Source organism: Lissotriton vulgaris, chromosome 5 (genome assembly GCF_964263255.1).
Source record: "Lissotriton vulgaris chromosome 5, aLisVul1.2, whole genome shotgun sequence".
In the NCBI taxonomy this organism is placed as follows: Eukaryota; Metazoa; Chordata; class Amphibia; order Caudata; family Salamandridae; genus Lissotriton; species Lissotriton vulgaris.
Window position 1 is genome coordinate 419309994 of NC_141693.1, and position 23339 is coordinate 419333332.

At 43.8% G+C, this 23339-nt stretch overlaps 1 protein-coding gene across 2 annotated transcripts in view; it reads right to left on the reverse strand.

Annotated features, from left to right (window-relative positions):
- Positions 1 to 390: 390 nt before the first annotated feature.
- The window catches only part of ARHGAP22 (Rho GTPase activating protein 22), a 441023-nt gene continuing 418074 nt past the window's right edge, over positions 391 to 23339 (reverse strand). For both annotated transcript variants that reach the window (XM_086921793.1, XM_086921795.1), the window contains one exon: positions 391 to 1537. In XM_086921793.1, the coding sequence (XP_086777919.1) occupies positions 1315 to 1537 (223 nt within the window). In that variant the 3' untranslated portion in view covers positions 391 to 1314. The remainder of the gene's footprint in view (positions 1538 to 23339) is intronic.

Here is a 23339-nt window from a genome sequence, read left to right on the forward strand (position 1 = left end):
TAAACCACGTTAAGTGGCCACCTTGTAAATATGGAAAATGGCGGTAGGCCACAGGAGTGTAAAAAAAGTGCCGGAGATAGGGGCTTATACATATGCCCCTTGGCGTTTAAGCATTAATGCTAGAGGGATTTTCCCATGAACTTATAGATAGAAATGGTGTTGAGATTATGACAACATTATTTATGCATATAGACAGATGAGATAAAATTGTCGAGTTATTCGCAGTAAAGCTAATGGTAGGATAGGCAATGGTGTCCGAGGTAATGGCAGGACAGGTATCCTTAGACAAAGCTGTGGTTACGGAGCCTTGCCTCACACATAAACCTGTGCATAAGTACCATGTGAAGAGAGGCACAGTGCCGACAAACATCACCCCGCCACAAAAGCAAGCTAGGCCCATCGCCCAGTCGTTTATTATGAATCACGTACAATTGGAATAAGCTACATGATGCTCAGTGCAAATACGGTCAGGGCAACCAGTCCTCAAGAGGGGATATAGCAACAGGGAAACACACTTCATCTTTCATGTCATTCTTGAGGCTAGTTTCTTCCCCATTTATCATGTTTTTCTTCCTCTATGAGTCCATGTTCATCACAATGTCACTGTGCTGTTTGGGAGCAACCAGTGCCGGGTGCATCCTGGTACAGCTCCATTTGGAACACTGCAACGTAGGAAAAAAGATCACTCTGATTGAAGAATGACCACCAGAAAAGGCGATTACAAAAACATTTTCAGATTCCTTGGACATAAAATAATGGGGAAATGAGAGGATGCATCTTAGGAACAGTTAATAAAAAAAATTGAGGATTTTCAACGGGCACATTATACCGATAATGTAAACACGTAACACGCTGTACAAATCTATTCTGTCCATCTTGCCGGCTTCTTTAAATAAAATTAATCTGAATATAAACGAAGGACCGATTTAAAATAATATTGTTAGGCTTTAGAGTTTTCAATGAATTATAAAAAAAAAAAACCATTAGATCAAATGGCTTGCTATCGTCGGATCCAGCCGTGGAAATGCTAAGGTGCATAGAATGCTGGGTCCATGGAAGTCATCCTAACTTCAAAAGACTTTGGAAAATGTAAATTATACTTGGAATGGATTTTTTCCAGGTGTAAACTGAGTTTCGCCTTAGCCTCTGGAGGCCTGTACATTCTCCCTAGAGCATTTTAAGGGAGGTCAGCTTGGAAAGAGTGCCTCATTTTCAACACTTGATGCATAGATTGATAAAGGAATGCTTGGACCAGCCACTCTCCACTCCTCACTTGTCTTGCCCAGGCTTGTCCTTTTCTCATAGACATTGGGCTCAGACGTCCTCTTCCTTTGATCCGAGTGACAGGTTTCCCAGTGTGGCGAAAAACTGCTCCATTTCTCGCTGGAGCAACTGATTGCGTCCTTCAGCGTCCTCTCGCGCACGCTCAGAATTCCGCAGCTTGATCTCCAACATGGCGTACTTTCTCCTTCCTTGGTCCATGTCATCCTCCAGGCGGTTGACTTTGGCTCGCAGCTCTGCACTTGTCTTTTCTAGCCTTGAGGAAGAAGGAAAGATAATAGTTTTTATTATAGAGTATAAAGCACAAAGCTCCAAGGTTCATTGAGATTTATCGAGCCAAGAATAAGTGCCAAATTACCCACGTACAAGGCTAATCAAAGCAAATAGGGACATCTGAGTCTCCATCCTTTTCACCATCAGACACATAGGTACAATTGTTGATCAAGATGACCTCTTGCTACAGTAGGCAGCAAACGGAGCAGTTCATAAAGGGGTATTGTGATCCACTTCTACCATGATCATGCCTTTCGATCCCAAGATCATTGGGATGTCTACATTGTCAACAACAAATGGCCAATGGGGCCATCATCGACTACGTAGAAATAACCATGAGTATGAGTAGAGCTTCCATTCAAATCACATGGCAGAACATTCACAAACACTAAGGGCCTAATTACAAGGTGGTTGGAAAGTCTCTGACTAGACATGGTAGGTTTAAACTTCGAATGCCGCATTAGGATTGCGGCGGTCGGAGTTTAAACCTGCCGGGGAATCCTACTCGGTTTACACAGGCTCAAGGAGCCCGTCGGCCAGTCAGAACTGCACCATAATCCCTCATGGATGGTGAATCCGTCGTGGGGATTATGATGGCACTTTCCAACAGCCTTTTCATGTTGGGCTTTCAGACATGAAAAGGCTGTCAGCAAGTGTTTTCAGCCCCCGAGCAGGGTCCCCTCTCCCTGGGCCTCCATATTTGGGACTCAACGTCCCTGCACCATGTGGTAGGCACCTTGAGGCACCTGCCACACACGGTGCAGAGATGTGTACAAACTTCCATTTTTCAATGGGAGCTTGTGCTGACCACAGTGTCAGCCCGCCCCACAAGCTCCCATTGAAAAATGTAAGTTGGGGACCGCACTATGTTCAGTCGCATCCTAATGGAGAATGTGGAACCACAGACCCATGGTCGGTTGGTTTCTTTCCCTCAATGGTGTCCACCCGACATCATAATTAGGGCCGAAATACAATGTTTTGACAACTTTGTGCTTAAACCTAGACAGGAACCCTGCTGCATCCCTTTGGAGCTTAGGTCTTCAGTTGTTCTTGTTGCCATAGGAGAGATGCACACCAACGTGGATTTGACAGCCCCTCAAGAGACTGAACTTACAATCCGAGTTATCTTTGAAAGGAATTGGTCTTTCTCAGAACCCTGAGAGACCAACACTCTTGTTCATTACACAGAAAAAGTAGCTTTTATATCCTTAACTTCACCGCCCTAAAAATGTTGTTACTCATATGATCTGGCCTCAGGCCTTACTACAGGTTTCTGAGCCTCAAGCCAGCTAGGAGATAGATGTGTGGCTGTTGGAAGGGTGTGAAAATGCAGAGGATGGCCATTCAGGACTGAGTGTCATGTTAGGGGGGTGGGATATTGTTAGGTGTACCTACCCATTTAGAAGCTAAGAGAAAAGTTGCTTACAGTAGTTCTGTTTGCCACACAACAACATAGTAACAGAAAAACATAACACAATGATAGTACTGTTTCTTTGTACTAACAAATAAACTAGGATTTTTTTGAGAAAATCCTGAGGCAGACTAACCAGCAGCCTATTTGCTGCACTGAATGGAAGGTAACACTAGTGTCTTTCCATCCCAAGCTCTGATTTACTTAATCAGAGCATTGATTACAGCAGGGTCAGATCCATGTATTTACATTCCAGCAAACATTAAATTGTGAAGGTGACTCAACCATCCTTTTAGAGCATTTTCTGAAATGGACATTAAAGCTGGACGACAATCCCTTCTAATACATGGGAAAGAAAAATCGTCCAAAGAAGGCTTTTGTACTAATATAATGCAGGCCAAAATTGACATCGGCAAACTCCTACCTCTCTGACAGTTCCGTCTCCCTCGGCCTGTCTGCTCTTACAAATAAAAAATAAAAAAAATCTGAAAGTGAGATGAGAGGAAAGTGGCCCATCAGACAGGAGGTCCTTTGCTTTCACTTTACTGAGACTGGATGGTTCAGCTAGAGCCACTTATCTAAAGAACAAGCTTTAGCAAAGCCAATAGGCTTCACCTATGTAAAACTATTGGCTTTGCCAAAGTCTATGTTGCATAGCAGTGTGGCAAATAGTTCTATTAAAAAAAGGCCTATTAAAGTTATTTAAAAAAAAAAAAACAATATGACACACGGCTAGTGACTTTTCCTTCTTACAGTAGGGGTGGGTAACAGACAACGGGAGAGTAGGGGGGTTGGAAAGAAAAGAGAAGATTAAACAATCAATCAATCAGGTGGCTTGTAAAGTGCGGCTACTCACCGTAACCGTCTTAAGGTGGTTGAGGGAGGGGAATCGATCAGGAGTGTAAGTTAAGAGGCAACGCAGACAACAGGAGGAGGCAACACCGACAACAGGAGTGTGGAAGGAAAGAGGAAACGGTGACAACGGGGACTTGGAGGGTGGAAGGAATGAAGCAACACAGACAACAGGAGGGTGGATGAGGGAGGGAAGATACAAAATGGATAAGTGGGACTGCTGGACTGGGAGAGAAGAAGCAGCACTGACAAGGGGTGTAGGAGGGAAGAAGCAACACAATGAGAAGAAGAATATAAAAAAGAAGGAACAAGACAGGGAGAAGAGGAACAAGAAAAATAGCATCTCAATCAAAGCGTCAACAGTGGAAGGACCCTAATTAACCCTTTGCGTGCGTCAGACGGCCCCCGCCGTCTGACGTTACAGTGGGCATGTGCAAAGGACGGCCGGGGGCCGTCCTGACCAGGCCTAGTCATAAATCACCCGCACCGCGGCGGAATTCCAGCCGCGGTCAACGGGTTAAGATGAAGCAATCAGTACTTGGCCCATGCTCTAGATGAAAGAAGAGGAAGTGGAGCCATCGCGCACTGTCCAGTTTGGAGGCAGCAAGTAGCAAATAATATTAGTAATCAACAAGTCATGACAAGCCCACATATATCCATTCCATTCTTTGCTAATGTTTGTGTAACTCCAAACTGCACTTTTTAATGTAAAATGAATACATTTAAAAGCAGGAACCTGAATGCCCAAAAAAACACAACTTTTGTGTCCTGCCTGCCGTGCTCAGTTCAGAGAGGCTAGGTGTGAGGATATTTGTGTCCAAAATACACACTAGATGAAAAGTGAAGGAACAGCTACGTTTTGTAAACATACATATACATACATTTCTGTATGGGTAACAAATGCACTTAACAAAAATATGCCAATGCGACCTAAACATGAAATGTTTAGGGAGTTTGTTTGGCACTGTTTAAGAGATTCTGAAACAGTCAGCAGTTCCTGAAAACATTGAGTTGCCTTTGTGTTTGGAATCTTTTTTATTGTTTTTATATGAGCCATGCAAAAGACAGGAAATATAGATGTTCTCCTTTCCCAGTACACCCAGTGGGAACTTTGACCGTCAAGTACAAAGACCCTCAAACAGTATCCACTGCAGTCATCCTCCTTTACAGATATGGATCTAGGGTGACCACCCTTACTGGAATGCTATTGGCAGAGGCAAGGTATAGAGGTTTTTATCCATTACTTTAAGTTCACCTGGTCTTCTGGGCAACTGTACTGTTTAAGGGGGCATGAGTGATGTACCACTTGGCCCAAGGTAAGGAGAGAGGGCCCACATGCAAACCACTCTGCTAAGCTTAGTCGAATACTTGGAGTGCCTTCAGCTGAGGAGGTGAAAAACAAGGAGGTCCCAGTTCAGAAATCTACTGAATCCGATAAGACCACCTCACTGTGAATAGTTTAATCTAGCATTCAATTGTTTTGCAGCACATAAGATATCTAATACGGCCATTCACATGTTTTCATCCCCTAAAGTTGTGCCAGTCTAATGCCCAGAATTGCGAGTGCTGGGTCGGTCGGGACTGGGGGCTCTAAAACCCCTTTTATGTGCCCCAGGATCTCCTCCGAGTAGATCTGGATGCCCCTACATGACTACCATAACTTAAGGTAAGGCCATTCTTCTCTCACATCTCCAGCAGGAGGCATAGGTGGATGGAAAAAGGCAGTGCAGGTGTGTTTGCATCATGTGCCACCTGTACATTACCTTATAGGCCGACTGCATGTTGGAGATGCTTCTGTTAACCATGGGAATATCAGACCAGAGGCTTTCCTATACCTCATCTAGAAGCGGATCTTGAAGGTCTCCCTATCAACTCAATTGATCTGGCCATCGTACGATGGGCTTCTTGAGTTGCAGGGCCCAATAGATGTTGTAGGCTAGACCTTTGGTACCTGAATGGGCTCGAATAAGCTTTTGAAAGTGGTTCAGCAGTCTAGTGGCTGTCTTTGAATTAGTAGGGTGGGGAGTGCAGTGCTGACATTGGCAATACTAGAGTCTGTTTGCCAATGCCAAACTAAGGACCTACACTGAGTGAAGGGCTTAGGGCTTTATCTGGCTTTGTGGATAAAGAAAGCCAACATTCCACATTTCCCCTTCTCTTATTGATAAAAGTTTTCCCCTCTCATGCCCGGTGTGAATGTACACTTGTGTTCAGAGATGCAAAAGTGGTCACGGCTCCAATCTCTGCTATAATGTCCCACACCTCCAGGACTGTATTAACTGGGATCAGCAGGAGTGTGTATTGATGGGGCAGGGCTCTTCCTAGAGGGACGACGACCCACAATGACCGACCAACTACTGCCCTGTCCAGGAAGAGCCATTTTTTCTTGCTCTCTCTGACAGTCTATTCAGAGATTATGTGGAGGTGTGCAGCCCAGTGGTACAGGATAAAATCTGGGCAAGCCAGGAACAACCTTTCCCTGGGTGCCCTAAAGATCTTTTTTGAGATTATAGGGTCTTCTGCTCATGAGAGACAAACTCAATTAGGTGGTTTGTAAGGTATACATGTCCTGTGTCAGGATACTCACTAGAGGTGATTGGAAAACATACCGGATCTGTGGCAGTATGGTAATCATGTTTATGTGCCTACCATGATCGGTGTAAGGGCTTCCACCTTCTCAAGTCCACATAAATTTGCTTCTGGAATGGCCAGCCAATTGACTGTTCACCATCTGTTAAACCTAAGCAGTAATGTTAAGTCACAGATATCAAAGAAATATTTCTACCATGGAAATGGGAAATTTGCTTGCAGTTAGGTTTCCATCTCAAGAGAGATCAATAGATTCAAAAGGAATAATTCGGTCTGCTGACTTTACAGCCCAACAATGCTTCAAGTTTCTCTAACTCCAACAGCTGTCCTCAATTGGGGTTCTGTAACAGAGACTAAAAGTACACGGTTATGTGTGACTATTGACCCTGCAGAGACTCAAACCCACATAGTTGCAGATCCCCAGAACCAACCAAATGGTTCACATTATATACAAAGTTGCATCACAAAGATGCTACAATATGTGTGGAAAATCAATCCTACAACCACAAAATTGTTAACTTTTTTGTACAAATGTAAAATAAGTTTAGTTTTCTAAATTAATCAATTAAAAACAATAATATTATTAATATTTTATACTATTTTGTAAATCTATGTGCATTGTACAAAATCAGAAAGGTTACATTTCTTTCCAACTGATTGAATTCTGTACCCGCAAAGATTTTCAAGGAACAGCCCAAAATGTTTTCGCAGCAGTAGTCCACTGCTTCTTTATGGCTAACTGTAATTCCAAGAAAGGATATGCTACTTTTCACAACTTCTTCCTAATCGGTTTCACCATTCTCACCTTCAGAGTAGTAACCTATTCATATACCTTCAACCTTGATTTCCAAGCATCTCCAATTTTTTGCTATTTTAACTAAAATGTATGGGTGGCAGTTTTACAGTGTTTTCAAAGATTCAGTCAATATATCCCCATCATGAGGCAAAACCTTTACACATGGCAAAGATTGGTTCCTTGAAACATATAGCATGGCGGAGGAGAGGTCGTTTCAGGTATAGGTTTTTCATGCATCCAACAGACGTATGTTAACTTCCCCGTTTTACTATCAATACCCCTGCTCCCTTCTATGTTTTATGATCTCTCGCTAGGCAGGGGTCAAATCCAGACTGAAATTGTTCCCTGCCACAATCTCCCCCTCAATGTTTGCCAACATGACACGTATCCTCTCATGAATGAATGATTCCAGAGCTGTGTTCAGGGAACATAGATTGGAAACATAGGGGATATTGTGAGCAGAATGAGAAGGATACTATTGTATTATCCCGACTTGCCCTTTTTGACTTTGATCTTCTTCCACCCATGAGTTTCTTGCATAAGTTTGCCACCCTTGCCCGCTGAAACCCACTATTGATTTGGATTATTGCTATGCTGTATTTTGAACTGATCCCATTGCTGCAGATGTGTCTTGTAGAAACATAACATTAGGTTGTGTTTGCCAAAGCAGTTCAAGAATTTACATCACTTAATAGGGGAGTTTAGGGTCTTTTATGTTAATGGATAATAAATGGAGCGGTTGCTTCATGACTAGTGCTGCTTCCCGGTCCATCAGGAATCTCAGTTGCCACTCCATGTCTACAGCAAGCCTTACCTTGGAAGAACATGGGGAATAATAAAGGACATAGGTCCATTGAACTTAACAACCTAATTCCGGTCTCCACCTGTTGAAGAGGTAGGTAGTTAACTATCTCACTCTTCTCCCGCTCTCATTGGTGGGCCCAGCCAATCAGGGTTGTCCTAAACGGAGGTAGAAATACCACTCCCCCAACCATCAACCAAAAGTCCTGGTCTATGACTTGCCTCCACTCCACTGAGGCATACATGTGCCCTCCCCTTCAACCACCACACAATTCATCATCATGTGTCACAAACTGGAGTCCTCCAGAGGGTTCCCAACATGTACAGTGACTGTAGGTTTAGAGTGGTCTTCTTTTGATCTTACTTACCTGTTGTACCACTTCCTCTCTCACTTTTGCCAAGCTTTTTTTGTGTGTTGCTAAATGTGTCTCTTCCTGGTCTGTACCATCTGTCAAATGGGACAGGAGAAACTGTTGCATTGCGAAGCAGTATTGCTTTTCTGACCCTCCTCATTGTCTCCCAGAACCAAGAGGATTGTTGTTACCATAGGGAGAGCAGGTCAATTTCTTTGCCTTTCCATGAAACTGAAGAAGGAAGAGATGCCCCCCTTGTAGGAGACTTGCTGCTCCTTCATGTGTTCAGTCACCGGTTGGAAGCGTCATCATTTTCAGAATGTTATTGCCGAACAGTGCTTAAAGAGCTGTAGTTAATGGCCTGAAAGGTCACTTTGTCTTTCGGTCTCATTCTCTGCATGATCATATCCTTGTCCTCAAAGTAGTCTACCCTAGTCAGTGAATCCTCGTTGTTTTTCATATTGACTCAGTGGGTGCAATCAAGCTTTGAGGGGTAAGCACCTGGCATACCTTGGACCAAGTGCAGTAGATCTCTCAGGAAGTCTTGGATGTTGTTGCCTTCAGCTGTCATGGGACCCTCCTTAATTCTGAGGTTGTTTCACCAGAAGTGGTTCCTCCTTGCCTTGAAGTTCAATTGTTTTTTCTTCAAGGTATTGGACTCTTGCTCATTGTTGTGCATATTCTTCTGATCTATCATTCACCACTTGCTCACTTTCTCCTAGTTTAGAGACTTCACCTCTTTGAGCTGATCTGGGCTGGTTTTCAGGTCCAATTTGACTGAGCTCACCTGCAAGGCTATTTCTTTCGAGAAATTCTCTAGATATGGTTGGGAGATGACAGAGCAACTGGGGTTTGATGCAATCCTGCATGGGAGCCTCTGCTCTCCTCCATGTTTCTCCTTTCTCTGTGCTGAGTGGGTCCATGTGTTTCACCGTGTATTCTTTCTGCTCTTTACTCCAAATATGCTGCTGCCGTTGCGGTACAAAAGGGGGTGGTGCTGGACGGAGCATATGAACCAATCAAACACTCACACCCAGTCAACAGATCTGGGTTTAATCCATCACCGTTCTTTAGGCCACTCTGCCACCCCAGTTCAGACATGGCTATATGCAAATCAGTCTGACCCTGTGCCTCATGGGAACAGTCCAGCCCGAACTGCCAAGCCATGTCTTCCCTGGACCAAAAACAAGCTTCCGAGGACCGGTTTCTGGCATTCCAGCCGTCTTCAGCCCGGCTTGCTTGAATCCAGTGGTAAAGTGAGCAAGGATTCAAGTCTGAGCAAACCCTGCCAACTTATGGCGAACAAAGCGGTACAAAAGGGGGTGGTGCTGGACGGAGCATATGAATCAATCAAACACTCCCACCCAGTCAACAGATCTGAGTTTAATCCATCACCATTCTTTAGCCCACTCTGTCACCTCAGTTCAGACATGGTCATATGCAAATCAGTCTGACCCTGTGCCTCATGGGAACAGTCCAGCCCGAACTGCCAAGCCATGCATTCCCTGGACCGGAAACAAGCTTCCGAGGACCGGTTTCTGGCATTTCAGCCGTCTTCAGCCTGGCTTGCTTGAATCCAGTGGCAAAGTGAGCAAGGGTCCAAGAGCACACAATTTGGTTTTGAGGAAGTGTTCCAGCATTCACAGTTCCTTATGAGGGCCATGGCTTTTACTGCTCTTAATGGTGTGCTCCACCTACCACACTTCCTTACCACCTTTTGCCAGTTAAGGCCCCCTTTTCAGCAAGAGGAGGGCCTCTGCAATTTCCTTGTTGAGGCCCTACAGCACCTATGTCAAACCCAGCTCCCCACTGCTTGTTTGTTCATAGCAATCCATGCCCCTAATTGCTTGTTGTGTGTTGGGCAAGACTTGACTCGCCAGTAAGCTGCTTCAGGGGACTCTCTAGGCAAAACTCTACCACCCACAGCCTATTAAATGACATGCTCTCACCCTCAGCGTGGCTTTTCTCCAAAATGGCTGTTCCCAAAGCCGTGACTGGGGAACCTCTTCAAACTCTCTCTCCAGCCTGCGAACTACACAGCCTCCTATTTTGTGCACTCACTTCTCTTCCATTCTGTGGTTATCCTGGCGGCCACGCATCAGGCCTATTCGATATGTGGGATTAAGTTCTGTAGTTTTACAGATAGGGGGTGGGGTGCATGCATCCCTCCTAGGCTTTCCGTTCTCCCCACACTTCCAGATTCTTGTCCCTTTCCTGGTTAGGGAGCCAGTCATGTACCTCAATCAAGGCCCCTGGGAGGTCTGACACCAACCAAGCTCCATCTGTGGGCATCTTCACCCAAGTCTTTTATGCTCCCCAAGTTATCTCAGTCAGTGGTTGCTGTGCAATCCCTGACTCGCTCCTGTAGGCCATCTGATAATATGCCCAGCCACAGTAGCCTACATGTGGCTAACTTCACTATTTGGCCAAGTGCGTCCATCTGATCTTTTTGCATTTGCTAAGTGGGAAGGGGATCCCTAGACGCAGGTCCAGTGCCGGGTACGCCACCAAATTCAAATGGACTGGCTGATGAGGGGTGAAACCCTGAAACCGGACCCAAGATGCTTATTTATGGTCCGGTTGGACTGCTCCCATGGGGAACAGGGTCAGGACTGATTTGCATATGGCTGGGTCTAAACTGGAATGGTGTGGCATGCACAAAACAATGGATTTAACCTAGGGGGGTGAATGTTTGATTGACTCAGCATTCCGTCCATCATCTGTTTTTTTAAATATGGCACAGGTCGCTACAGGTCCTCGGTTGGCATGACCCTTAGTTCTCCTATGCATCTAGTGTCCACATCATCAAAATTGCATTCCACCTCCTGAGGGCCTTTCTATAGAGCTTTCTGCGTATGCCAGTCTCCTGGGAGCACTTCTGCCCTCGCTGCACCAGGGGTCGTTCAGAGCCAGGTCCCTCTCTTCTGTATTTTGAGCAAGCCTAGGCAGTCAGGTGTGCCTAACCAGACGGGTGTATGTATAAGGGGGTTTACCCAAACATAGTCACTGGGACCTGGATTCAATAAGTACTAGGAGGAAGGGGTCCCAGTGTGAACATAGAACAATATACACAATTCAAAGAATTAATCGTTAAAACAACAAATTGATCCACAATGTTTTAATTCACAAAGGGATAGAGTGTAGTAATTATACACAACAAAATATCAAACGTATTGGCGGTTATACAGTGCCCCGAGGAGGAAGGGAGGAAGTGATCAAGTGAGGATGAGGAGGTGATAGGTGTGAAGTGACAGTAAAATCAATCAATTGAGCAAAACAATATTGGCAGTTTCATACACAACCAAAAAAGGCCAAAGATTTTGGCAAATTTCATTAAATGAACATACTTCACAAAATACAATTAATGTTTAAATGGTGGCGTGAAGTTGACACGAGAGGAGTAGTTGTCGACGTTTCGACCCTCTTATCAGTGCAGGGAATATTTGCACCATTGCTGCGGGGTCTTCATCAGGACCAAAAAAGGGGGGGGGGGCGGATAACCTAATCAGGGTAGGTAAAAGGAAATGTTGTTACTGGAGGGGTATTAATCCAGCCTCATAAGTAATCACATCGGTAGACGTACATTAATGAGGAGAGCGTTATAAACATTCATAAATCGAATTGTAAGTCAAGTATTATTATGTCAGTACAATCGTAATATTATCCTATTCGTACCCTAGAAGTGAGGGTATCATTAGTAACATAGATTAGACTAATGTGTTGTTAAGTCTGCATTCAAAAGGACATATGAGACATATTGCCCATTGAACGTGAGGCACAGTGGGATCAATTCTCACAAAATTAGAAACAGACCCGAGCGTAAGGGTCAGAGAACTGGCACGTGGGGTGGGGAAGCCATTGAGTCAAGGTAATAGACACACATAGGTGATCAAACAGGGGTACCTGAGATTAGTCGAGGTTGGACTAGATTGACAAGGTTCTGTGAACAGCGAAATTCCTCTAGGATGTGTCTGAAACAGAACACATACATTAAAAAATGTGTACAGCCAAATAATTCAGATCTAGCACAACGGCTGGGGAGGAACAGGCTTACCTGTTGGCAAATGTTATCAATTTGATCGTGATTTGTGGCGTAGCCAGTAGATGGACCTTGCCTGAAAATAGGACAGGCGGACTGATTAATATCAAAACGCGCCAAATGGTTACGTGTTGAACAGCACATTTAAAGATGCGAGCATTCTAAAATCAACAAGCTGTCGCTTACCAGTAAGGTAGACAGTGTGGCCGTGGGTCCGTACCAAGCCGTATTCCTTCCAGATTCGGAAACGCAGGATTGAATCCACAATACTATCTATAATGGGGAAATAGGGAAACCTTTGGGTAATTGTCCAACGTGGGGACTCACAGGTAGGTAAGGCAGGGTGTGAAAGAGGACCACTACTTACTAATGCCGAATGAATCGGGAGTCTCCGTTCGACGACCTAGACGCGAGCCAGGTTTCCTGTTACTGTTATCACCATAGCAATGGTGCCACGTGACGTCTGGGCCGCGTATAGAGCTCGAAAAAAGACTATGAATGTGAATAGAGCTAAGTGCAAGGCTCGTAGTAACCAAGGACGGGTCAACAAACCAGGACCTGGACGATTTCTTAAAGAAATTTATAAAGAGGGCAGGGTGTATAGACCTGTATCTATGTGCAGTTAATGACATAATCGTGTGATTAGTACAAGTCATGTTGTAAAATACAATAAGATCAACACCATAGCTTGTGCAAAATTGCTATATCATAATCTATTACTAAAGTAGAGATGGAGCAGACATGTATTGCCTATTCAGTCTATGGCGTAAAGATCAAGCAAACGCATAGACAATACTTATTTACATGGATATGGCGTACCTCTCAGACATGAGGGTAAAGGCCATTAGACTGGTAAAGGGACTTATAGAAAATATTTATAGAGAAGGCAAGGTGTGTATTATCAATAATGCGAGCACCTGCATCGATGTACAAGCAATGACAATCATATGAATAGTGCAAATGATGTATATAAAAAAACAAAAACAAAAAAAAACCTTGAATAATGTACAATAAATTCAACAACATTACTGTGCTTTTATCATTTTCTATCTCTAGAGTAGAGATAGAGCAGACATGTTATTGCCTGTTCAGTCTATGGCGTAAAGATTAAACGAACGCTTGGACAATATCTATTTACATGGATCTGGCGTACCTCTCAGACATGAGGGTAAAGGCCATTTAGCTGGTAGTATGGTAGACCATCTGATTGATACAAAGGCAGAGGATGTGGTGTGTCTCAAATGAGTGATGTTAATAAATCCACAATTGAGTGTGGTCTCGGGATTTAATACAGGTGGGGACACACTATAATGGGCCTAATATAATGATGAAAAGGACCTCAAGGTAATGTGGCCAGTTGTGAAAAGGAACTGTCATGTTCATTGAGGCCAGTGTCGATTGAATCAAAAAAATAAATCCATTTGAGTTCGCGTGTATTGAGGATATCAGAGATATCCCCCCCACGTGGTCCCAATGTTGCCTTTTCAATTACCACCCATCTCAAGCTTTCTGGGGGATGAGATTTCAGCTTAAAATGGTCCACGAGTGGTGCACCCAGTACCTCACATCGGATCCTACTCATGTGTTGAAGAATCCTCGCTTTTGCCTTTTGTTGAGTTTGTCCAATGTAGATTTTTTGACAAGGGCAAACAATCGCATATATGATGTTATTGGAGTTACAATTACTCAGAGTTTTTAGCTGGATAGTAAGATGATGGTGTTGAAATTCTTTGGTCTGAATTGCGGAGTCACAGGCTTTGCAATGGCCACACTTGAAATGGCCAATAACTGGTGGTAAGACCCACATAGAGCTAATGGTGGGTTGATTGAGTGTGGGTAGAAATGAGCATACCACAAAGTTCTTAATGCTCTTAGCTTTTTTGAACGCATGTAAGGGCATTTAATCTTCTTGCTTTTGGTGTTGAAGGTAGTTACGCAAACAATGCGGTTCTCCAAGGGAAGAATTACTTTCACCCAAAGACAGAAATACTCAACAAGAGAACCGCATTGTCTGCGTAACTACCTTCAACACCAAAAGCAACAAGATTAAACGCACTATTAATCACCATTGGCAATTGATATCAGATGATGTCCAACAACCGGAGACACCCTTACATGCGTTCAAAAAAGCTAAGAGCATTAAGAACTTTGTGGTATGCTCATTTCTACCCACACTCAATCAACCCACCATTAGCTCTATGTGGGACTTACCACTAGTTATTGGCCATTTCAAGTGTGGCCATTGCAAAGCCTGTGACTCCGCAATTCAGACCAAAGAATTTCAACACCATCATCTTACCATCCAGCTAAAAACTCTGAGTAATTGTAACTCCAATAACATCATATATGCCATCGTTTGCCCGTGTCAAAAAATCTACATTGGACAAACTCAACAAAAGGCAAAAAAAGAGGATTCTTCAACACATGAGTAGGATCCGATGTGAGGTACTGGGTGCACCACTCGTGGACCATTTTAAGCTGAAATTTCATCCCCCAGAAAGCTTGAGATGTGTGGTAATTGAAAAGGCAACATTGGGACCACGTGGGGGGGATATCTCTGATATCCTCAATACACGCGAACTCAAATGGATTTATTTTTTTGATTCAATCGACACTGGCCTCAATGAACATGACAGTTCCTTTTCACAACTGGCCACATTACCTTGAGGTCCTTTTCATCATTATATTAGGCCCATCATAGTGTGTCCCCACCTGTATTAAATCCCGAGACCACACTCAATTGTGGATTTATTAACATCACTCATTTGAGACACACCACATCCTCTGCCTTTGTATCAATCAGATGCCCTACCATACTACCAGCTAAATGGCCTTTACCCTCATGTCTGAGAGGTACGCCAGATCCATGTAAATAGATATTGTCCAAGCGTTCGTTTAATCTTTACGCCATAGACTGAACAGGCAATAACATGTCTGCTCTATCTCTACTCTAGTGATAGAATATGATAAAAGCACAGTAATGTTGTTGAATTTATTGTACATTATTCAAGGTTTTTTTTTTTTATATACATCATTTGCACTATTCATATGATTATGTCATTGCTTGTACATCGATGCAGGTGCTCACATTATTGATAATACACACCTTGCCTTCTCTATAAATATTTTCTATAAGTCCCTTTACCAGTCTAATGGCCTTTACCCTCATGTCTGAGAGGTACGCCATATCCATGTAAATAAGTATTGTCTATGCGTTTGCTTGATCTTTACGCCATAGACTGAATAGGCAATACATGTCTGCTCCATCTCTACTTTAGTAATAGATTATGATATAGCAATTTTGCACAAGCTATGGTGTTGATCTTATTGTATTTTACAACATGACTTGTACTAATCACACGATTATGTCATTAACTGCACATCGATACAGGTCTATACACCCTGCCCTCTTTATAAATTTCTTTAAGAAATCGTCCAGGTCCTGGTTTGTTGACCCGTCCTTGGTTACTACGAGCCTTGCACTTAGCTCTATTCACATTCATAGTCTTTTTTCGAGCTCTATACGCGGCCCAGACGTCACGTGACACCATTGCTATGGTGATATCAGTAACAGGGAACCTGGCTCGCGTCTTGGTCGTCGAACGGAGCCTCCCGATTCATTCGGCATTAGTGAGTAGTGGTCCTCTTTCACACCCTGCCTTACCTACCTGTGAGTCCCCACGTTGGACAATTACCCAAAGGTTTCCCTATTTCCCCATTATAGATAGTATTGTGGATTCAATCCCGCGTTTCCGAATCTGGAAGGAATACAGCTTGGTACGGACCCACGGCCACACTGTCTACCTTACTGGTAAGCGACAGCTTGTTGATTTTAGAATGCTCGCATCTTTAAATGTGCTGCTCAACACGTAACCATTTGGCGCGTTTTGATATTAATCAGTCCGCCTGTCCTATTTTCAGGCAAGGTCCATCTACTGGCTACGCCACAAATCGCGATCAAATTGATAACATTTGCCAACAGGTAAGCCTGTTCCTCCCCAGCCGTTGTGCTAGATCTGAATTATTTAGCTGTACACATTTTTTAATGTATGTGTTCTGTTTCAGACACATCCTAGAGGAATTTCGCTGTTCACAGAACCTTGTCAATCTAGTCCAACCTCGACCAATCTCAGGTACCCCTGTTTGATCACCTATGTGTGTCTATTACCTGGACTCAATGGCTTCCCCACCCCACGTGCCAGTTCTCTGACCCTTACGCTCGGGTCTGTTTCTAATTTTGTGAGGATTGATCCCACTGTGCCTCACGTTCAATGGGCAATATGTCTCATATGTCCTTTTGAATGCAGACTTAACAACACATTAGTCTAATCTATGTTACTAATGATACCCTCATTTCTAGGGTTCGAATAGGATAATATTATGATCGTACTGACATAATAATACTTGACTTACAATTCGATTTATGAATGTTTATAACGCTCTCCTCATTAATGTACGTCTACCGATGTGATTACTTATGAGGCTGGATTAATACCCCTCAAGTAACAACATTTCCTTTTACCTACCCTGATTAGGTTATCCGCCCCCCCCCTTTTTTTTGGTCCTGATGAAGACCCCGCAGCAAGGGTGCAACTATTCCCTGCACTGATAAGAGGGTCGAAACGTCGACAACTACTCCTCTCGTGTCAACTTCACGCCACCATTTAAACATTAATTGTATTTTGTGAAGTATGTTCATTTAATGAAATTTGCCAAAATCTTTGGCCTTTTTTGGTTGTGTATGAAACTGCCAATATTGTTTTGCTCGATTGATTGATTTTACTGTCACTTCATACCTATCACCTCCTCATCCTCACTTGATCACTTCCTCCCTTCCTCCTCGGGGAACTGTATAACCGCCAATACATTTGATATTTTGTTGTGTATAATTACTATACTCTATCCCTTTGTGAATTAAAACATTGTGGATCAATTTGTTGTTTTAACGATTAATTCTTTGAGTTGTGTATATTGTTCTAACCAGACGGGTGTCAGCAACCACCAGAGCCTCATCGCAGGCCTCAGCCTCTCTCTTGCTGTGGTCCACAACGTGTCAACTGGTTCTACTTTGTTTGCCACTGTGCACCTGATCCTCCGGTGCTGCTTTCTGGCTCCCGTAGCGGGGGAGGCCACATACAGACACTGATGCTGGGCTTAATTTTATGGACCGGAGAGGACCTGCAAGGAGACACATTCTGCTCCATGCCTGGCTTGGCCAAGGATTTTCTTGAATTAAATAGAGGACATGCTAATGTCACAGACCCTAGTAAACTTTTACATTGCTTACGTTTGTGGCCTGATTGTGCAGCTACAAGTAGCTCCTTTCATATAATCTGAAATACCTTATAAGGCTCGGTCTTCATAGATCATTTGTTTGATAAAGTACAGATTAATTTTAAAACATTTTTCTCATTAGACATCGATATTTTAGCTTTGGTTCCAGTGGCGGCTGGTGACTGCAAAGAGTGATGTGGGGTAAGTCCATACACAGAATTGATCTACACAATTTAGCATAGCAAGCAACCCGATGCCTGATTTTCTCAGGCAAAGTCTGGCTGGGAAGAGAGAATGAACAGAGATGTTCTTTTTTACACAAGTCAGTAGTTTTCTTTTATCGACCTAGAGAGGGTGAAAGGCTGAGTGGAGAACATCTGTCATGTTGGAAGGCCTAATGAATGCATTCGTCCAAAGAGCCTTCAGCCCTGCTAAGAGGAAAGAGGCAAATGGCCAGAGACTGAGCAGATTCCATTCAAACCTTCACCAGTCTTACCACCATATGTTCAATCAATCATCTTGTTTATAGAGCGTGCTACTCATCCGTGAGGCTCTCAAGGCGTATGTTCAACACAATTTCTCATCAACTTACATTCATCCATCTACCCATACTCTCATTCCCCAACTAAACCATATACTCCCACAGACACACTCACCCATTCTGCTCTTCACCCACTCACTCATACTCATTCACGCACTCAATCATACATGCTCATTTAACTACCCTCCCACTCATTCACTTAATTCACATTGCCTTACCCTCTCACTGATATATTCTCAGTTATTTAAATAGGTTATTGAAAGCAGCAGGTTGCATTTCAGTCAACTCATGGTGTTTTAACAAGCTTTCGTCTACCCGCCTTATCATTCTCTCAGTCATCCACTTTGTCACTTACTCAACTACTCACTTAAGATCATTCCCCTACCTAACCACAGTCAAAAATTATTTCATTTTCTCCCACCTTAAATCATTCACTTACTCACTCATATTCACCCATCCACATCAATCTTCCCACTGTCATTCACTGAATTCATATAGCAGGCATCACATTTACCTAACCACACAGCCAACCCCCCACATTCAACGACTCATTGAGTAGCCAGCAATGTCATTAATAAAAAGCTACACTAAGTTGGATTGTTAGTGCTTGTTTTATTCTCCACTGCCACAACAATAAGCACATTTGACCTGCAAGGGAGATAAAAGAACCATATATAGTAGTAACAGTAAAGAGATTTGCACCGACCCCATGGGTGCTGCAGAGGAGACAGCACAGCAGTTCGAAAGGAACAGATTTTTACTTTTTTCTCCAACTTATTTGTGCAGTTTTTTTGAGGCAGCTGCTGACCCGGTCATCTTTCTTGAGAAGATTACGTTAGGTCACACTCATCAGGATTTAATTTTTTACAGTTTTATTTAATACTAAATTGACCCAAAGTGAGGTTCTGTGAATTCTGAACCTGGGTCATAAAGGTCGTCGTATCGTGACGATTTTGGTATCAGCGAACCACAAATGACGAGTGCGGTATGCATGAGTGTTTTCGTCATGTTACACCAATGGATTCACTGTGTATTTGACAATTTCATCCTGAACCCTTGGGTTCCATTTTGTGCACGGCAGTCATTTTGTTGATTGCCCTCACATATGCTTATGACTGTGGCTTAACAAGTCTTTAGGACACATACACCTTAGCTTGAGTTTGTGCTGACTTCTGTTTGACCTGAGTGAACTGACCCTGTTGCCTGAGGCTAAACTTGCTGAGCCAGTTCCTTGTTAGGCAGCTGGTCAGATAAAGATCAAAGAGCAGGACATTGCTGAGTTTATGGTACACGGACACACCCCTCTATCTTACTTCTCATCTGTTTCTGTTCCTTCTTTATGGCCTATTTTATGACATGGGTTGAGGTCCTTTTATTATGGGTTCGTTTGGCCTGTCCGAGCAAGAATGTTGGTTTTTGCCTTGTCATTTCTGGTGGGCTGGACAGCTGAAAGTGGGTTTGTCGTTATGTGATACCTTTGAAATGTCATTACGCGATTGGTCAGTTTGTAAGTAATTGATGCTAGCCAGGAATGTGATTTTTGGCATAAAATACGATGTCTCGCTCCATGAATTTGAGCAGTCTCCTGAGAACATACACCGTGTTGTAATTCTAGGACCTCTGTTACTGGCTGCAGCCAATAAATTTGATCTTTGACGTCACCAAGAAGTATCCCGTGTCTCTGTTTGCGAAGACAGGTGAATCCGAAGACTTTGGGCGTGCCCCTGGCGCCGCTGGGTTTAAAACCCGGTTCTTCAGTTGGCGCTTCCGACGTGGGGCGACTTCAGCGGTACCGGTCGAAGCCTGAAGATCGTGAGGAGCTTCGTGTGAAAATTCTGGAGGGAGGCCTACCACTTCATCGACCCCTGTATGTCGTCGTGGTCCGAAAGTCTTTGCTGCGAAGTTCCCCGCTTTCCGACGGCTACGAAGGACTGCTGCCCTGACTGTCGCCCTGTCTTGGAGCCCTTTGATGATTTGTAAAGCGAGACAATAGACGGGTCTTCTGGTAACGCCATCGACATTTCAGTTAAGTATGAATGGAGCGACTCCCAGTCCTTAGTTTTGTTTTGGTATCCCATCGGGATCGCTTTGATTTGGTACCTGCAGGCCCCAAAGCCGAGGGACTCGTGTATTCACGAGACTATCGTTTTGAGATTTCCCTTGAAGTTTGAAGCTAGACTAGTGAGCGAAGATGCCTGGTCTTAGCAGACTTGGAAAGATATTTTGTTGTGGTTGTAATAGGGATTCCCGATTGGAGGACTCGTGTCCGGTGCCTCCGATTGGAACTCCGACCTATGAGCTCTATTTAAAACATGGCGTGGGCCCTATCACGTATAATGAAGTATGGATTAGGTATACTAGGAAGGATGGTGTCCTACAGTGGCCCCGTTATGGTAGCTTTGAAACAGAGATTTTAGACAATCTCGAAGTTAAACTGTTCAAGAAGAAAGCCCGCCTGGCAATGTTTGACTCTTTCCGCCTATGGCGAAAGGAAGCCAAACAGAAAGAAATTAAGTTAGCGAAGCGAAATAAGCGAGAACGAGGTATGTCAATGGTGCAAGCTGCTATACAGTTTAGGGATAATGAGGAAGAACAAGAAGGCGAACAGATGCTTAGGCAACGTAAACTAGCGGTAGACAAGTGCTATCCAGCTTTGCCACCTCAACAACAAGAAGAGAAGAAAGACCTTGTGAAAGATCCTTTAATGTCGCATCTATTGAATTCGCCACCCCCTTATGTGTAGAGTGCTACAGCACCTACACAAGTTGTAGTTGCGCAACCTACGGTTGCTTTGCCACCTGCGATTCCTCAACAGCCAGCCCCTCTTCCACTGGCTCCTATTGCTTTGGCGCAGCCTTCTCAAGGGCCGCCGATTTTGCTGCCTCCTTCGTCTGCTACTCCTACACCTGTGTTGTCTGTTCCTTCTGTTACTGTTCCGACTTCTGTTTCTTCTCATTCTGCTCCGTCTCCTGTTCTTTTGTCAACTTCTCCTTCTGCTCAACAGAGAATGACTGATGCCGTTGCTGGTCTCTTTTCTCCTTTGTTGGGTTCATTGGGTATATCTCCTGTTGTAGAGCGTAAGTAATTGCGTAGCCAATTGCCTGGTCCTGATGAACGGACAGTGTTAGATCACTTAGCGCGTAAATGGGTTACGTATCCTTCGCACTATGACCTTGAGGGTGTTATGGATGTTTTCCATCAATGGGAAGCACCGAAACAAAGATATGTTTTTGATATGATGTGTTCTTTCTTTCGCGAACAATGGGAAGATGGTGAGGTAGGACAAACTCCGCCTGAGTTGTACCGTGTACGTTCTGAGTTTGCGAAAGGGACTGTTGTGGGTCTTGGAGTTGAGAAAGCAGGTGCGACATTGTTGTCATTTCGGAGTGAATCTCCTTCTCAGCGTCTGTTTGAGCCTGATTCGTCGGTTAGGAGAAAGGCGCGACAATATCCGATGCGAGAGGTTCCTCCAGTTTGGAGACCTGGTGATGCAAATGCTGTTCCGATCATTCCGCCACATTTTCAGCGTGTCTGGGTACACGTTCCATTGAAGCGCGCTGAAGTTTTAGCTCTTAAGCAGACTTCGCCTGATCCGCGTAAAAATCCAGCAGGGTATTATAAGGAGCTATCTCAAACTGCGGATTCATGTATTATGAATCTAGCCGATATAGACATGTTGTTTGGGAATGTTGTTCCACAGCCTATTTGGGGAAAGATTCATCACACGGATCATGCACAGGAATTAGGTGATACATGGAATAATCTTAGAGCTGCAGATGATAGACAAGTAGGTGGTGCTAAACCTGAGGATGTGATTGCTGAACTCCCTGGTAGGATTATTGATTATATGAAGACTTTAATGCCGGCTTTGCGTGTTAATTGGGACAAGTTGTCTGCATGCAAGCAGAAAAAAGACGAAACTGTGTCCGAATTTCACTAGATTTGAAGAGACATTTGTAGACCACAGTGGTCAGGACATGAGTACAGAAGCTGGTCAACGGTTGTTCGTTGACAAATTTGTTCATAATTTGCTTCCAGAATTATGCAATAGGTTGAAGGATTCTGAGAGTGCTTGGCTGTTTCCACGTCAGCACAGATTTTGGCTACTGCCCAGTACTATGAGAATAGGAATAAGGATGAGATAGAGAAAGCGGATAGGAAGACTAATGAATTGAAGACTAAAGTTTTTCTACAGCAAGCTTATCCGCCTCGTAATAATCAGCGCGATTATCAGCAACCTCAGCAATATCAGAGAAACTCGCAAAGGTTCGAGTCTTCTCAACAGCGTTTTCCTATAGGCCCTAATCAGTGAGCGTACTGTAAAGAAGAGGGTCACTTCAAGAATAGTTGTCCGGTTCTGTTACAGCGCACGAATGGTGCCTCTGGTGTGAGAGGTCGAGGTGTTCAGCAAGCTCCTAGAGGTAGAGGACGTGGTGTGTTTTCTCAGAATGCGCGTTCTTTGCCTCCACAGAATTCTATGAATAGCTTTGATCAGCAGAATGGTGCGTCTGGTAGGACGGCACAGTACTATGCGGATGATTATTATGCTGAAGGTGAGAATGTGGATGGTAATGATTGCTAGGACAGCCATGGACAAAGAGAGGGAGTTGTTTCGGTTCCAGTAGATCAGAGTGGACCTTATGTTGAAGTGATTGCATCAGGTGTGTCAGAGCCTTTTCTGTTGGATACTGGTGCTGCGAAGAGTTCTATCATGCACTCTAAACTCCCTGGCGCACCTTTGTCTGGCTTAACGAATGTTTCAGTAGGTTTTTCTGGCGCCCCAGTTAGTAATCCGATTTCTAGTCCTTTGTCTCTTTCTGTTGGACCGTGTGATTTCGAAGCACCCCTTATTTTGACGATGGGTTGTGGTGAGAACTTGTTGGGATTGGATTTGTTGAAAAGATTGTATGCAACGCTTTATTGTTCTCCTTCAGGAGTACAGCTTACATTAGGTAAGAGAGTGATCTCTCCGATGTATTTATCTAAAGATAAACTTCCAGCTGAATTGTCTTCTCTCCCCGATTCTCTTTGGGCTACTGGTCCTAATGACATGGGTCTTTTAGAGATTCCGCCATATGTTGTGACGTTGAAAGCGAATGCTAGATTGCCACGTGTTCCGCAATATCGCA